Genomic DNA, 17,518 nt, shown 5'->3' on the forward strand with positions numbered 1-17,518 from the left:
AGATCTGTTTTCTAGACAAAACCCCCAAATATTTGTATATTCTAATTCCATAGCCCCTGGATTATGAAGATAACCTTTCAAACCCAAGCTGGAGTGTCAATTAATATAATGAGGCCTTCCTTAGCTTGCAAGGTCAGCTCAGTTTCTCAAGATTATTTCCAAGCCTTTGCTGCTCAGGGTTGGCTTTGCTAACCAGCAGTGTCACAGAGTTAACAAGACTGTTCAGTTTTACTGCTGCTATTCAAAAACCTGTGGGAGGCTGCACGACTGATGAGAATATCAATTTTGTGTTGCTGCTTAGAAAAGCCAAGAGCAGAAGTAGAGGGGAGGTACAGCTATAATGATATATCTGAAAATGGCTTAATAATAGAAGGAAACTGGATTAGTTTAGATTATTAGTAGTAATTTAGATTAGCCTTGAAGGGTTTAAAAAAAGAGAAATTTTAAAGTGTTGTTTCCCACCCAGCAATCTGTCAAAACTGGCCAATTAATGAAAGTGTAGTGACTGTTTAGAAGTAAAAAAACCTGTTTATGCAAATCTTTTAAAAATTGATACAAATTGGGTCATCTAGGAAGAAGGAAATGCACTCTAAGAAATCTGAATAACCTTGAAGATGTTTTGAATAGTTGCATGGCTTCCTTCCTCTATTAGGTCACTGGGTGCAGCAGGACTCAAGGTTATACAGGCCTGAGCTGGTTTGCATAAACATGGACTTAATGCTTGTGTTTAATGCAGTTTTTTCTTAGAAGACAAGTTTTAATTATAAGGCTTTTTCTATATTCACCATTCTCTTTAGTACAAGTGGGAAAAAAACCAGCATCCATTGTCTGAGAGCTGATTTGTGGTCCATTTTCTCTTGTAAATTAAGTTTTTTTCATCTATAAACTGACAGATATAAAAAATTTCAGTCTGATACGTGGCAGCTCTCGGGCTGGGTTCCTAGATACAAATTTAAAATAGGAAGTTTTTAAATCTTGAACTGTAAATTGCTGAACATCCTTTGCTTTTTGGAATATTGTTGATTTTAATAAGCGGAGTTTTGGGTAAAGTTGCTCTCACACTTGATCAGCTTGATCAAGGCATAAAGGCTGGGGTAGAGGCAAGACCTTGAACAGGTGCTCTGAAAGTGTTTTTTTTGATCATTTTGTGATGATACCACTCAATTCTGGTTTGTTTTCAAACCTGCTTTTCACTGACTTGGATGGGCATCAAGTAAGCCTGATGAGCTTTATCATTTGTGGCAGTAAAATGTAAATAAAAAAATCAAAATCAAACCCCCAGAGGATTCCTGTGCTCTCCTCTCCTGCCTCACAAGATGAGTAGGGCTTGATGAGGTTTTGGCATCTCTTTCTGAGGCTGGGAGATGTCTAAGCTTGGGGATGGATGAACAGAGCTTGTTTGATCAATACCACTGTGAAACCTGTGCTCTGGCCTAATTACTCAGTGAAGCACAGCAAAATACTTTTTCACTAGTCATCAATTCTATGCTCATTGTTTGGGGTTATGTTTGTTGGGTTTACATAATCTTGATTTATGTTGGAATAAACAGAAAGCAGAGGTACTTTATGAGATTAAAAAGGCTTTATCTACAGAAGATCCTCAGGATAAATAGGAAAATGGTAGTGTTTTGTAGTGCTAGTGTTTCAAGTTATATTTAGTATTTTTTTTTAAGTTCAGGATCTTGACCCTGTGGATATAAAGTTTGCAACATAGATGTGGGGAAGGAGCTGATTTTTCATGTTAGAAGAAACGAGAATTATATTTTTTTTTACTAATCTAATAATTTTGAGTGTGATATGAACTACAGAAGAACAACAAGCCCATTTTTTATATTTTTTTTTCCTTCCAGAGGTGCATTAGGTGCCTTAGGATTGATTTGCAAACTCAGTAGGTGCTCAAATGATGATTGGAGTGGCCTGGCCAGCCATAGTTATCCTGTGAGACAGAAGTCCAGCAGGATTAACCCTTTTAAAATCCACTTTGTTAGAAAATGTTTTCACTTTTGGGTCATCATAAATAAATATATTTGAGTTCTTTAGGGGTAAAATGTACATAAAGAAGGCACTGTCCTCTAAATCAGACTCATTGTTCTTGTGTTAATTCTTGCACTTAAAAATACAGATGTGCTTTAAAAAGTTGAAATAGACTGCAGGGCTTATGTCTGTCAAAGCTGAGATTGGCTGAAGTCTTGTGCAGAAATCTGAATTCTTATTTTGAATATGCCTGTATAGCTTCCATCTACTTTGTTGTCAAAGGGTCGAGCTAAATTTGAACGAGACACTTGGCACGTGTCTTTCCATCCACACACAAGCTTGCACTGTGACAGCAGAAGCACAGGGACTTTTCTGTGTGCCATGTAAGCATTTCTGCTAAATGAAACACCTTTTTTCTCATTTCATACTCGGTGGCAAAGCCTGCAACTTCTCCTAGATCAGCTTAGCTCTGGAGTAATGCTCAGCTGGGCTCCCAGTACCTGCTCTGCCCCAGGTGGGCACTCAGTTTAAACTTTTAAATTTCCAGCTAACAAGGTAAAAGGATTCGATTTGGAATGCCAAAAGCTATTTCCAGCCTGCCACGAGAGGGTGCTCCAATGCCTTCATTTATCCATTGCTAAAAGGTTTTTTCCAAAAAGAAAAGCAGGGTGTGTTATTTAATATTACTGCGTTACAGTGCAGTGTTTTAGGTAAGTGTTGTGTTATGAAATCAGGCAGGATCCACATAGCAAAAGGTAGATGTGGCTGTATTAAGAAGTAAGAATACATGTTTATTTTGCTTTTGCCATTAAGAGCTGGGCTGCTTCCCTTTTAGTTGTTTTGTTTCTTTTGGGCTTTATCCTAAGTTAACTTCATCTGCCAGCAAGGGAAGTTTCCCAACTTGTTTATGTGCAAGTATGCAGAGAGCTTTCGTGCGTGGAAGGACAGTAAATCTGATACTTTTGCTAGGTAATCTGAGCACTCAAATTAAGAGTCACTTCTCATCACTTCTGTGCACTTCTCATCTGTAAAATTGCAAAAACACTTGGTTTATGGAGCTATTTAGGCTTAAATTTGGCATAAACAAACACAGGAAAGTTGTCTGCAGGCTAAATTAAATGTTCAGTCACACACTCTTCTCTCATCCTGTAGGCTTTGGAGAAATGTGTTTGTTGTGGCTCTAGCCTGTATTTCAAAACATTTGTGGTGTGGTAATAGGTCCAAGGGAAGGGTAATGTTTGTGTTAATTGTTGGACATGAAAAGGAAGCTCAGAGCACTGTGCTTTGCTCAGTGTTATCTTTCAAAAATCCATAAAGAGACTGAAGCTACGGTGAATTAACAACAGAGAGAGAACATTTCTTTGGCTGTTTAGCAATACAGAGTGTATTGCTAAAACAGTATAAAATATTACAATATAAAATAAAATTTATATCTGTATATAAAACAGACTGTAGAGCAATACAAAGGGAATTGCAGTAAGCATTCATGCACTTGGTGGCTGGGAAACAGGACTTCTGCATAGAGATCCCAAACCTGGTGTTAAGGGCATGTAATTACCAAAAAATAAGATCACCTGACACCACAGTGGTGTTAGCTACTGACTGCTGAGCTGTGGGGTAGTTGTTACACTAAACTGGGATGCTTTTGTGTTTTTCTAATCACATTAATCAGTTCTAAAACAGACTCCTAGAAAGGAGATACGAAAACCTGTTTAAAATACAGCCAGACTTGCATACTATCATGCAAAAGCAAAGGCATGGCTGTAGATGCCCTTTTTTTCTCCCACAAACTCTCCTAACTTGCTACAAAGTTGAGATCCTAGGTGCATTTCAGGCCTTGGCATCTGGTTTGTTACATCCTCCCATCTGTTCTTCCTCTCACAAATAAATACTCTTGATCACATGGTTACCTCCTGAGCTGCAGGGAGGTGGGCTTGTAAATTTTGAAACCTAATCAAAGCTATTACACAAACAACATCTCTGTTAGTAGAAAAGTAGGCTAAAGTATATAGAATTAACTGTTCTCGTACACTGAAGTGAAGGCTGCAACTCCAAGGATTGCTCTTGTGCTTTTAGAAATTGGATATTGTGTTGGGACCAAGTGTCATTCCATGGACAATACTGTGTGAAATGAGGGTGCCTGAAGCTTAAGGGAAAACAGAACTGAATGTCCAGGAATTGGTACTGATGACTAAGTAGGAAGAAAATTCCTTTTCCTCAGAGCATTTAGCATTCTTACTCAGCTGGTGTCTTATTTAGAGCCATATCTATTCTGCAAATGAGACAGGTGATGCACAAGATCTTTCTCTCTGTGTGCTCTTAGTTTGTTCCCAAATTCTTTATCTTTGTTGACAGAGGATGTCAGCTCTAGACCAGGAATACGGACATGCAGAAACTTAATAAAATAGTTTCTCCCTGTGAAGATACCATCTTTATATATTTTAATGCCAGTATCTTTATATATATATATATATATATATATATATAAAGATACTGGGAAAAAATCCCTGCAGTTAGGAAAACTATTTTCCATAGTAGTTAGCTGTTTAATTTTTTTTAATTTTTTTTTTACTGGCAAAGTAGTAAGTTTAAAAAAGGAAGACTGTTTTGTCACACAGATAAGTGAGGCATGAGCACACAAGATGTTTTATGCAGAACATCTCTAGCAGGATTATGGATGCAACACCTTTTCCACAGGCCCATGCTCTTTTTTCCAAGTTTGACTTATGCTTTGCCCTATGATAGGTTTTTTTTACCTTTTTTACACTTGAACTCAAAGCTATTTATTTTAATCCTACTTCATTAATGTAAGAGTAGGAGTTTTTGTTTAGATAATATCAGTAGCTGGGGCAATAGTTGTTTTCAGAGTCTTTTATGTCTTTGATTGAAAGTGTTATTTATTAGTTAGATAGTGTGAGTGTTTTGTAATGAGAGCTCTGAGTATTGCACTGTAGGAAGGATCACTGATCAACACCAGCTTGAGTCCTGCTCTGCCATATCTTCCAGATATTTAGGAAGTGACTTTTGCTTTACTTTAGACCTTCTTCATAGCACAAATTTATCCTACTACTCTGTAGGTCTGTCAAAAGAATAAAATACCAAAACTGCAAGACACTCGATATATCAAGTGCTACAAAAATATCCTGTGTAGTATCAAGTCATAATATTAGCATGCCCTGACTGAGAATGTTGTGTAGGCTGTGAATTTGATGTGTCTGAGAATAGGCATTTACTGCTGGGTAAATGAGCATGGTTAGCAGTAGTGAGAGGAGTCACCCACAAAGCAGGTACAGCTTCAGCAGAAGTCTGGAATTTAATACATCCTCTTGCTCTTCCATCATTTAATTGCTAATAAAGCATTTTAGCAAAAATTGTGGATCTTACTGTTTAGTTACCTGAGCAGGGGAGATGGTTACCTCCTAGCGGGTTTAGAAATAAATCTTACTAGAATTCATATCCTCAATGGAAAAATGTCAGTGCCTCTTGTCGCCATTGCCCCTTTCATCTAGAGAGCAATGATCCAGATTTAGAAAAACCTCACAGTTCAGGATGAAATACTCATGCTGCTGTTTCCTGGCTGCCTCTTGACTAAAAAAAACAGGCACATCAGTGGGTGGCAGGTGAACCCTCTCAACTTTGTGTGGTAGCCCTCATGCAACTTTAAATCTGAAAAAAAATGTGGTTGCACACCTCATTCCAAGGAGGAATGCCTGGTCCTTAGAGTGTGCTTCCAGAGACAGCTGCACACTTAGCACATGTGTCCGCACAATGATCCCCGCCCCAAAACTCCAGACAAAAACAGGAGATGAATCTCAACAGCTGCAGAAGGTTCAGCTTATGAATCTTAATTAGGGTTAGGAGTTGGAGGTATTTCTTTTCATAATTGTCTAGTGAGGGTTGTAAGGGCTACACATCCCAGTTCAGATTGTCAGTAATGCTAATATCTTGATAGGGGAGGAGTTCTGGTGATCTGGGCCTGTGTGAATGCCACATCTCTCTAGAAGTAAATGTTTATATGGACCATGGTGTTTCTCTTTGCCCTACCAGGGTGCACTTATTTCTCCTTCCTCTTTTCCCCTGCCCATGTTACACATGTTTTTGCACAGGCTGATCTTTCCAGTTGTATTTTTTCTTTGAGAGGAAAGTACCACCCTTGCAGCTCTTATGACATTGGCAAAGCTCCCACTAAAACTGGTTTGAGACCTCCACACCCAGACCTGGTTATTTTTCCTCACCAGTTTAAAGGAACAACCTGTATTTTATGTATTTGTCTTAGATTGCAGCAGCCACCTTCATGCACTAAAAAAAAAAAAAAAAGCCAAGACTGTCAGTTTCCCCTGTTATTCTATTTTACCTATCATTGTGTAGGATGCTCTACTCTTGCTTTAGAAACAGAATCATTAGATTCCATATATTTTGAGTAATTTAGTTTCAATCCTGCTTCTGCAGCACATATCTCTTGTGTCTAAAGTGATTTCCCCTTAACAAGGCCAACAGTAGCAATATCAGTAGTATGAAGTCTGTTAAAAATAATCTGCCTGCGATATTCACAATACATCATTTCCAAAAGTTTCACCAGGAATTTTCAAAATAAGAAGAATAAGGTTTGGGGTTTTTTTTGCCTATGATGAGGTGAGAGTTATAAGTTGATCTAGGAAGTACCTGATCTTGAAGTAAAGTTTTACAGGATACAGCCTATTTGTATCCTGCTCATCTGAATGGCAATGTGATAAGGCTGAATGGATGGAAACTTGTCAAAAGGGACCAATATTTCTGCCCATTTCTGCCTAGTTCTGCCAATGAATCTGTTAGTCTAGTTTTGTAGTAATTAGGAATGAAGTTCTTACCCTGGTAATCTTTCACAACATTTTCATTAGAGCCAATTCAGATGTGGAAATTTTACTGAACAGTCACGTTTGAGGTTGCTGGGAAGAGGATACACCATCCCAGATTAGTCAGTACTTCTGAGGGCTGATTCCACTTGCTATATTTGATCAGAACTATTTGATGTTTGCAATTACTCAGTCTCTGGCGTCAGAAGCCAAGGTGTGACCCTGTATGTTTAATTTACTGATTATTTTAGAGGGAAAAGAAAAAAAAAAAATTAAATCTTGCTCCACATCTGCTGGATGTTCTCCAGGCTCTCATTTTTTGTATATCAGTCATTGATTTGGGTGCTGTTTAGAGGCTTTCCCTTTTTTGGGACACTATTCATGATGAAAGCATGACCTTGAGGGGTGTTGGTCCCACAGCCTCTGCTGATGCATCGTGCTGGAACTTCAGCATCCTTGCTGGAGGAACTTAGTGTGCTCGGTGCTTCCAGATTTCAGCTCTTGGGTCAGTTTTTCAAGGATTGGCCATACATGCTTTTAAAAAATTCAGCATGGTTATGCATGTGTGGTTTATTTTAGACTTGAAGAGACTTGGGTCTCAGAGCAATAGTAAGTCCATATTTCCTTGCCTCACTGTTTTTGACAGTTTTGGCACTTGCTCAGCTCTATAACCTATCCAGGTTACTTCTAAGCAGCAGCTCTGTTATATTGACTTTTAAGTGCTTAAAGTAGCTTGAAAGTAGCGAGAAGACCGTTTCTGGCAGCGATGTAGATGAGCAGGAAACATGCCATTAATTCTAAAAACTCTTCAAATAACTTTCAAGTATTAATTAGCTCCTGATTCTATAAAGTCCTCCTAAGCTGAAAACCTATTTTAAACCTCAAGCACAGCAGCTTTCAGTCAGCAGCTAACGAGATCTGCCTCTGGATGCTTCCATGGCTTGCCAAGGAGCAGCTGCTGGGCTGAGGCATTTCTTGTAGTTTGCCTCAAGGGTACTTTTTCCAAAGAAATTTACAAGTTAAGTAGCACATCACAGCAGGTTGGAATTCCAAAAGAGAAATGCCTTGAAAGGCAGATTTGGTGGCATCTCCAGAAGCTGACTGATTGTCTTGTAGTAAATAAAGGGTGTCCATAAGGATGGGATAGAGAAGCCCTTGGCTGGGAACAGGATCTGCACGGGATGGTAAATGTTCTGCTTTCTAACTACTGTACTGAGGAGAGTTATGGTCATTTAAATGTCTTCAAAACACAGGATTGCCGTATTTAACTGCTTTTAATAGTAGAAATGAAACTGAAAGATCTCCCAAGCTGCCAAAAGGCTTTGGAGTGGCTTTAATTTCCAGTACCTGGACAAAAGACAGAATCCCTTTGCTGTAAGAGACTGAGAGTGAGTACAAGTTCACCATGACTTTGGTTGCTTGGGTAGCTGGTTTGGAGTAGGTTTGTACTTTGAGAGGCTCAAGAGAGAATGTTTTGAGAGGACCATATGGAAAATGTGCTCCTGTTGTCTTGGGATTTCCAACTTCAAGACAGCACCTGGTGTGCTGGTACAGCCCAGTAGTGAGCCCTGATCCCAAGGGAAGCACTTTGTGTGGCTGGATCCTGCAGGGATACAATACAGCCCTGTGTAATCCAAGCAGTCAGCTGTCTGACAGCCAATATAGGCCAGCAACAACTGGGAATGTTTTTCTGTGGAGTGGGAGGAAGAAGGAATGAGGAGGAACTCTGTTGAATTAGAAAAAAGAAAATATCTTGATTGAAACAAGAGAAAGGGACCTTTCTTGGCCTTTCACATCAGAAGATGTGGGGATGATGCAAGTTGGCACAACCAAACTTTGGTCACAATTTCAGTTCAAAATTGACATTTCATAAAACAACACTCCTAAACGAAGCAGTCTTACGTAGCTCCCTGGAGCCGGCTGTATGGCACAACTGGCAAAAGTCTTGCTGTGAACCCAAATGTAGCAATGTCCTTTTGTCAGAGCCTTTTATTTATTATTCCACAGGCTCTGTGGAATAAGCATCTTACTATGCCCAGTGAAATCCACACAAACTGATGTTGTGGATGGATGCAATTTAGGAACTAAGCAGCGCTTTCCAGAGTGAGAGGAAATGAACTGCTGAGTGAGCCGCAATGTTACACCTCCCACTGGGAATTTCCAGCCCTTTCCCTCTTCCTTCCTCCCTCAGAATATATATAGTAAATACACTAAATTAAGCACTGGGGGAGGTGGCACCCAAAGGCAGGAGCTGTAGCAGAGGCTGAGTGGCCCCAGTGAAAAGCAGCTGACAATAGCATGACCACTCCTCTGAGCATCCCAGTCATACCACCCGGACTGGCAGCAGAGGAGATGTCTCAGACAGCTATGCCAGTACTGAGTGGGAGGAAAGCTCCTTAAATAACCACCAGTGGGTCCTATTCCCTGAGTGTGTCAACACTGAGTTGTTGTTTTATTCTCTGAACAGGAAAAATTAGTCAAGTAATTGTGTGGCAAGCGAATGACAGAAATTAAATAATGGTTTTTGCTTTTTCTAGCTGCTGGATCTGTGTTTTAGCATACAGCAAGTATTTTCCTTGTCATTTTGCATTTCTGTTCAAAAAACCTCCAAGCAGTGGATGAAAACCAGAACAAAAGAGGAATAGATTTGGCTAAAATCAGGGGAGTTGCATTCTATTGAACCACATCACTGACTACTCCAAAAGAACACTTGTTTAGGTTTTGGGTTTGGATTACCTGCATTTTGAGGGGCTAAGGCAGCATTGGTCCCTTCCCCATCATTGTTAATCTTTGCATATGGTTAAATTACAGTTCATAATCCAGTCTTGAAATTCCTTACTCTTAATATATCTTACACTGTCTGCCTCTTCTTATTCTATGTGAATTGCAGATGATGTTGTGGTGCCAAATCAATAAAGTAGGATTTCATTTAATTAGGGTTGTCTCACAGCCCATTATGATCCTAGATATATCCAAACTGGTTTTTTTCTTTCATATTTCCCCAGAACAAGGAGGGGAGGGTGGCAGTGGTAAAGAAAAACAAACCATTAGTATTCAGGTTGGCATTGTAAATTGGCAACAGATCTCAGCTCTTTTGGGGATTTGTCTTTTGACAAATGGTTAGATAAATCCAAAATTGTAGCTACCTCCCTTATGATGTTTGTTTGTCTGTAGACCAGATTTTGTCCTTGCTAATCTGGTCTTGCTAGCCAAATTAAAGGTTAGTCTAAGCATTTTCCATGCAATTTCTCCTTTTTGAAATGGCAGTCATGAACCTAGGCAAAAGATGTGGCCTAATGTGTCTGGGGAATTAAGTCACTCATTTCCACACTGTTGTACTTCGTTTGCTTTTCTTTACTGCTCTGAAAACAAATTAGTAGAAAAAACATCATCTGTGGGATGTTTTTGCTCTGCTGGCATCTAGGCACAATCAAGTTTTCCTCCTCCTGGGTTATTTCTCTCTAGAGCAAATTATACTTTCTTTGACCAGTCTTCTAGTTCAGCAGTCTTTTAGTTTCCTTTGCAAGGTAATTTTTATCTTTTTTTTTTTAAGTGCTTCTCACCTTAGGATAGCAATATCTGCTGACTTAACCAGACCATATACTACTAACCACTGCTTGTAGTATATAACTTGTAAGAATACCTCGATTTTTTTAGTGAATAGGGTCTAGAAGTGAAGCAACTCTCAAACAGGAACAAAACCTTTCACTCAGCTTTCTAACTTTGCTTAAATTAAGCTGTTTGTTTTTGTTTATTTTTAATTAAAAGCAGCTATGACAAATGATGCAAAGGAGAAAGCAAATGGCAACTGCTTGCAGGAGGTTGAAAAAGTAGGACAGGATTCAGTGTGAACATGTAGAAGGTGGAACACACAGGAAAATGGTTCTGCCTTTACATGTGAGGTATTAAGTTCTGAGCAGCCCCCTGTAACACTAGGAATCAGTCTCTGAGCTGTAATAAGACATATCATGACAACATTTAGAATTAGAGTCCAAAAAGCAGAGCATTAGGAATAGAAAAACATGTAGTTCTGCTACTGTACTAAGCTCTGGTTTGAATCCTGCATGTAATTCTGATCTGGTTTTCTGGAGAGGTGTGTGGTAGAGCTAGAAAAACCCAAGGGGGGAATGTTTAAAGGTGCCCAACCTTTAAACCAAAGGCAACAACATCAGACCTGAGAGAAACTCTTCAGCCTGGAGGAGAGGTGGCTGAGGTAGAATGAGATAAGGGCTTATAAAAATCACAAGTAGCAGAGAAAGCACCTACAGGTACTGATCATTTGGGATTTGCCATGTAAGGACTGAAGATCATCAAAGGAAATTAGGAGATGTCCTGTCCAGAACCAGTCAGAGCCCATTCTTTGTTCTACGAGGTGCTGTGAGCTCTTGGTACTGTGGCAGCAGGATTTTGTTTATGTGTGAGGTTAGTTTGCAATACTTCAGACAGCAACTGGACAAAATAAGGCCTGTCAGGAAGTTTAACTACAACAACACAAGCTCTGGCTCAGAAACACCTTGAGCTACAACATGTTGGAGGCTTGGAACATATTCCAGAATAATATATTTACCCTTTCCCCAGGCAGGATGCTGGGCTGTAAGTGATCAGTGGTGCTTGTTGTGTGCCTGAAGAATCCCAGTTGTCAGCTGGCTGACTTGCTTTTGACATTCTGAAGTGTTCTGCTAAATCTGAGGGGCAGGACTTGTTTTTCCTATCATACTTCCTTTAAATGTTCTATAGTTTTGATGTTAACAATCAAAAAGTGCTGTACTCCCTAAAAGATAATCCACAACTTTGCTGTAGATGTAAAGGATCTTTAGTAGCAGACAGATAAAATGTGTATTTTAGCTCAGCTGCATAAAATTCCATCAGGTTTAATGCATTGGCTAGTCTTGCCTCTCTTGAAGTAATTTTAAAAAATATTGTTTCTTCTATTATTCCATCTTAAAATATTTGATCTACTGAATAACATCCATTACAAACATACTAAATTATATAAATATTTTCAACCCAATTCAGCTTATTCACAATTTTGTCTATTCACTTGCTGTTATCTTTCTTTGTAATAAAACTGATTAAATTTCTACATCAAGTCAAACAGTGACCTTTTTGTAACTTTAAGTACTTTTAGGAGTACTGAACCTGCTCAGCCTTACAGTGTCTTCTTTTCCTTTAAAGCTGTATTAATTCTGCCATAACCCAGAAAGGATTTTGCAAAGACATTATTTCAGTGAGTACATTCTTGACTTAATATACTGAATTCAGATACGTGAGAGCCAAACTCCACAGTTAGATTTGGAAAAGCAAATGCGGTGACACAGCCTGAAACTGCGAAGCCATTGGCAGCGCTGAGTTTGGAATTCTCCCTCTGGAGAGGCTGGGCTTGGAATTCTCCCCCTGGAGAGGCTGGGGCTCGTGTTTCCCTGGTCACTGAGCAGCTGCTGGGCTGGTGCTGGTGAATGGAGCCCCTTGTCTGCTTGGTGGAGCCAATGACAAGTGTCTGGCTTTCACCAGCAGGAAGCGGTTCTGCAGCCGGAGCTAAGTTTAGTGCCATGGATTTGTACCTCTGACTTCACATTCCCACTGCCCCCCTCCAAAGGAAATCAGCCCAGAGGGCTGAGGAGGAGCAGGACAGCTAAACCTCCCTCAGCCAGAGCTCAGCTGGATGTCAGGGGCTCTCCACGTTAGGAGTTTTCCCTGGTTCTGAAGTTCACAACACGGCATGCAATTTTTGGGCAAGTATTCACACTAAGGCTCGGCTTTTCTTGGAGGAAAGGAAACGCTTGTTTGTTTGCTAAAACAAATGTATTTCAAAGGAGGCAAGATCACAAGGGTATTTTAGTCAAATGAAGTAAATATTCTAAAAAGGAACCCCCTTCTTTGTTCAAGAGAAGAAAACTGCTGTGGACGATGGTTTGAGCAGCATATTGGTTGCTGACAAATGAGGTTGACAGTTTTGTGATTTATTTTTAACTGGAGAATTTTTTTAAAAAGAGAAGTACTGTGTAGCCTTGGCAGTTGCTGCATATTCGGTGTGGGTGGATGGAACTGAGAAATCACATCTGTGCTAACAAGCATTTTGGGATTCCATTAAAAAATTAAACTCATGTACTGGAAACTGAAGCTGTACCAGCTCACCTGGGGAGCTCTGCCCTCCGAATATCCTCCACAAGGTAAGAAGCGCTGCCTGTCCAAGGCACTTGCAAAAATATTTGGGCCTCGAGATGTGACATCAACTCAAATTTGGGCTATTAGATTGACATTTTCTTTCTCTCCTGAGATTACAAGTCAATGAGTTAATCTCTACCCTTTTCTTCCAAGTTTTCCCTCTAACTAAAAAGGCTAAAAATAAATTTCAAAAAGGCAGTCGAGAAACAGTTTAATGTGGTTGTTGATCCAAGTGCTGAGTCTAAGGAGAGTACCTAATACTGTAAGGCTTCTAATAAGATGTAATTATGTCACTGGGAAAGCAGCTCGGACATTTATATCATGTTACCTCAAAGGTCTGATCAGTTAGTGCTTTACATCTGCAAAATAAACCTCTCTCCAGCTAGACTTTGTGAGTGTGGGTATTTCTGGCTTCTTCAGGGATCGGCTGAGCCGTAATTTCTCAAGGAGCCTTTTTGCAGAAGAGCTCTTATTTCAAGTGTTTGTGTTACGCTGCAAGTAAATAAGTACCTGTTTGAATTGCTTAGAAGTAGATAATATCTGGCTTTGATGTGGCCAGTAGTAGCAACTCCCCAGGAATTCTGTTGCAGTGAAGTGTAATCCCCATTAAGAAACTTTTCTCCCAAGGTACTGATTTTAAAAATTGCTAAATTACGTGCTGTAAGCTTTCATATATTTGTCCATCCCACCTTTCCTGGAGCAGGACTGGGTGACCTAATCCTGCTCACCCTTCACACTGGAGAGGTTTCCTAGAACTTGCCAGGACAGAAGAAGAATGTCAAACAGACTTTTGAGCTGCAATTTCCCAGTTACCTTTGAAATCTGTGTCCCTTCATAGCACTCCTTTCCCTAAAGCTGACATTGTGGGAGTAGTTGCTGTCCACTGTGGGCAGCATTCAGAGGAGGAGAGATTGGAGCTTCAGTTCTCAATGGAAGGAGGTATGTGATACAGAGCATTTACAGTTACTGGTCTCTCCTTTTTCCTTGCAGTTGCAAGGCTGACTGGCTCTATAGGAGCTGAGCAAATCCTTGGGAATTAAGGGAGAAAACACTTTGATACAGTATTCAGGATTTTGCAAAAGGGTTACATTTGTAGTTTTTTGTTCCAAGAACCTCTGTTTTTAATTCTGATTACATTAAAATCTCTCTTCAGAAAAGGAAAGGGTTTTTTTCCTTATCTTTTGTGCTGTTGGGTTTTGGTTCCTCACCCAGAGGCCCATTTAAAGAAATCAGACTGGGACTGCATCTGGTCTGGTGCTTCTAACCATTCCCAGTGCCTGTGGCAAGAGACATCTGTTGTACCTTTTAACAGCTGATAGGTCCAGCTCTCTTGTGCTCAGCTCACACAGGTTCCTCATCCTAAAGTGTTTTTTAAATGTATCTAAACCCCTGCATCATTTTGCTGCTGGCTGTACTTACCAGAATTGCTTTCCTGACAGAGTTGTGTGAAAATCTTAGCGGTGATGAGAGCCAGACTATTTGGTTAACAGTATTGTACTGAACATGATCAATACTTTATCTACTTGGAAATTCTCTCTTAAAACAGCAGAGCTGCCAAATGCTTCTGTAGATGGTTCAGTCACAGCCTATACTTTGATCTATGAAGAGATTTATGCATCTTGGTTTTGAGGAGTAAAGATGTTCAAATCAAAGCTTCGGAGTTTAAGCTTGACTTATTTCATACTGGATTCTGCAATAAAAAGCTACTTCACCAGAAATTAGTTGATGAAGAAATAGGGAAGCACTGCATTATGTTAATAATGGGAAAACGTGTCACTGACATCCGAGCAAAGAAATGGGTTGAGGGACACCTCTGTTTGACTGCATTAATAACAAAGGGAGGGGATAACTGCTACCAGGGAAACAGAAAACAGGCAATTTGTGTAAAATCTTAGCACAGCTAATCCCTTGTAATGTTCATGTAGACAGACAATGTATTGAATTCTTCATACATTGGTGGAACTAAGTCAATTGAGATCAATTTGTCTCTCTCCTTTTACCAATTAGAATTCAGTAACACCAAAACCCCAAACTTTGTCTTCTCTTGGATTTTTTGTATCAAGCTAGCTAAGAAGCCCCTCTTCTAGGCAAAGACCTACCGCTTCATCCCCTGCTTCATATCAGCACTTCATCATGTTGCAAAATTAATCTGTTTGTGAGAGATGAAAGATGGAGAGCTCTTTCTCCAAGTATTTCTCACTCTGAAACCAAAGATCACTTTTATCTATGTCAGATACATTTTGATAATTTGAGGCATGACAGTGCTGCCAGCTTGAAATATTTCCTTTTATATGATGTGAGCTGTTCATGATGCAATTTTGTGACTGACTCTGAAATCTCCTCCCTTTCTGTCTCTCCCAGCCTGGTACCATAAATAGAAACCTACTCCTTGCCCATCCCAATTTCTTGGCTTGGAGCTGTATTTCTTGGCTTTCCTCAGTGTGTTGTTTACAATACTTAAACCGTGCCCCACTCTGTGGGAGGCCCAAGGACTAACTATGGGTCTGTGCTAGGCTCCAGCAAACCACGTTATTAAGAGTCTGGTTGCTTGCAGAAGAGGAACACCTAGGAATGGCATTTAGTTCATGCCTGCATTTTACCAAAGCCATATGTGAGCTGTCTGACCCTTTTTAACTGGTGTTTTTCATGGCCACATGGATGTCAGCAGAAGGACTAGGTGGTCCAGTTAGGTAAAGGCTGCAGTCTGTTACAGGGTAAAGGAAGTTCATAGGTCTGTTTCAATACTACCACATTATTAGACAGCAGAAACTTGGCCTGTTCAGCACTGGTTGCTTTTCAGTGTGTAGCTTGTCTTGAGTATTTTTGGTTAGCGGGAAGCACTGAGACTTGGCTTCAGAAACAAAGCTGCTGTAGAACTTGATACTGTTCCAATCGTGTCAGCAAAATAGGAAACCCACTTGCTGCTGTGTTATCAGTTTTGTTTCCTTGTATTCATTAAGGCAGAAATCCTCCCACTAAGAAGCCAGTTAAAGATCTAAAGGTCCAATAGTGGTGTAATGTGATGTATATTTTGAAGGTGCAGTGGAAAATACCAATTATACCAGCACTCATTAAGTACTTGATGGTCTACTTTCCACGGGTTGATGACCAGTGCCTGTTCTTTGGTAGTCTTAAAAGCAAGCAAATAAAATGAGTCTGTCTGTAAAACAGCATCATAGGTAATTTATTGGTGTTTAGTTCAAGGACTCAAGAGTGAAAATAAAGTGAGATATGTAGCATATGCAGGGATCTCAGCGGCTTTGTATTTGAGTTGTCCCTATGTGAAAAAATACACACAAGTCTACATCCTATGGGGGTTTTGTTGTAAAACACCAGTATATCAGATTAAGACTGCATGCAATAATCAGTATTTACCCTATAAACCTCCTTGTCTCTCTCCTTCCACTGACAAACCAGTCACTTTGGCCTGTGGCCAACACCACTAAATCAATTTCAGGGCTGTATTTTCATTAATACATTCTTTTCTTTGATTAAGAGACATTAAGAGACATTGAAATTCAGAGTGTAGCAAGTTTTGTAGAAGCTCCCTGAACTATACACTATAAAGTAGCATAGTCAGCAAGATTTCCTTTTATTCAACTTTCCCCCACTGCTGGAAGAACTAGAAAAATGCTTCTAAATGGATGACTTAAGTTGTTACAGGAAGGGTAACCACTCTCAGGAAACAGCTTTGAAGGGCACCACAGGGAATAGGGTAAAGAGCTGGGAAGAACTGCTGTGCCTGAGAGATGGACTCTTCCACTGAGGAAGCTGAGTGTACCAGAATTAAGATTTTATGTCATGCACTTACTGTGAAGGGCACAGGAACAGGATGCAGGTGTGGTGCATGCAGATGTCAAAATGATGGCCTGCAGTATAAAATAACTATCTAGGAATATCAGTTTTAAGAGAGATAATGCTCATCTAGAAGCCAGAAAGATGCTTGATTTTATTCTGGCTGAGTGCATTTGACAGAACCTTATGAACTGCTATATACTCTGTGTCCTTTCTACTGGAGAGCACCTTCAGGAAGGAGCCTGGAAAGAGTGTAGGCATAAAATGACTCTGTTGCAGAAGACTTACAGCCAAAATGCTTCTCACCTGTAATGCCAGTGCTGGCAACTACATGATTCCCATCAGGATCTCTTAACACACCAGCCAGCCATTAGGCTTTGGCTACAGACTCTTCTGACAGAGGCTAGGGATATGTGCAAGATACATTATTAATCCAACTTAACTTCCTGATAATCCTTCTTTGTTTGTAATACCAATTACTCATCCGCTGTACTTTAACTAAGAAGTAAATGTGTTATTTTAGCTAAGGTTAGTAACTGGAGAAGAGAGAAAGCCCAGGAGCTCTCACGCAAAGGCATCACTACCTCTGACCACTGGGTAGCATGCTGCAGGATTCACTGAGCTTGGTTTTGGAAGAGGAAGAAAAGAGGTCACCCACTTGTCAGAACTTTAGGAACGGCAGTATTCAGGTGTCCTAAGTTAATTCTTTGCCTTGTCAGTTTTCCACTAATGTCAGGTGTTGGTTGCAGGGG

At 40.0% G+C, this 17,518-nt stretch overlaps 1 protein-coding gene across 3 annotated transcripts in view; it reads left to right on the top strand.

The window, feature by feature from the left end:
• The window catches only part of ABL2 (ABL proto-oncogene 2, non-receptor tyrosine kinase), a 45,852-nt gene that overhangs the window by 7,537 nt on the left and 20,797 nt on the right, over positions 1 to 17,518 (top strand). Inside the window, exon 1 of one of the 3 annotated variants that reach the window (XM_088060754.1) lies at positions 12,855 to 12,976. The exons of the other annotated variants lie outside the window; for them this stretch is intronic. Coding sequence (XP_087916880.1) covers positions 12,910 to 12,976 — 67 coding nt within the window. The 5' untranslated portion in view covers positions 12,855 to 12,909. Of the gene's footprint in view, positions 1 to 12,854; positions 12,977 to 17,518 lie in introns of those variants that run through there. 3 annotated transcript variants of the gene reach the window in all.

The sequence above is a fragment of the Pseudopodoces humilis genome, chromosome 10, assembly GCF_049639895.1.
Source record: "Pseudopodoces humilis isolate 2021_Gansu_Grassland_sample_001 chromosome 10, ASM4963989v1, whole genome shotgun sequence".
Classification (NCBI taxonomy): Eukaryota; Metazoa; Chordata; class Aves; order Passeriformes; family Paridae; genus Pseudopodoces; species Pseudopodoces humilis.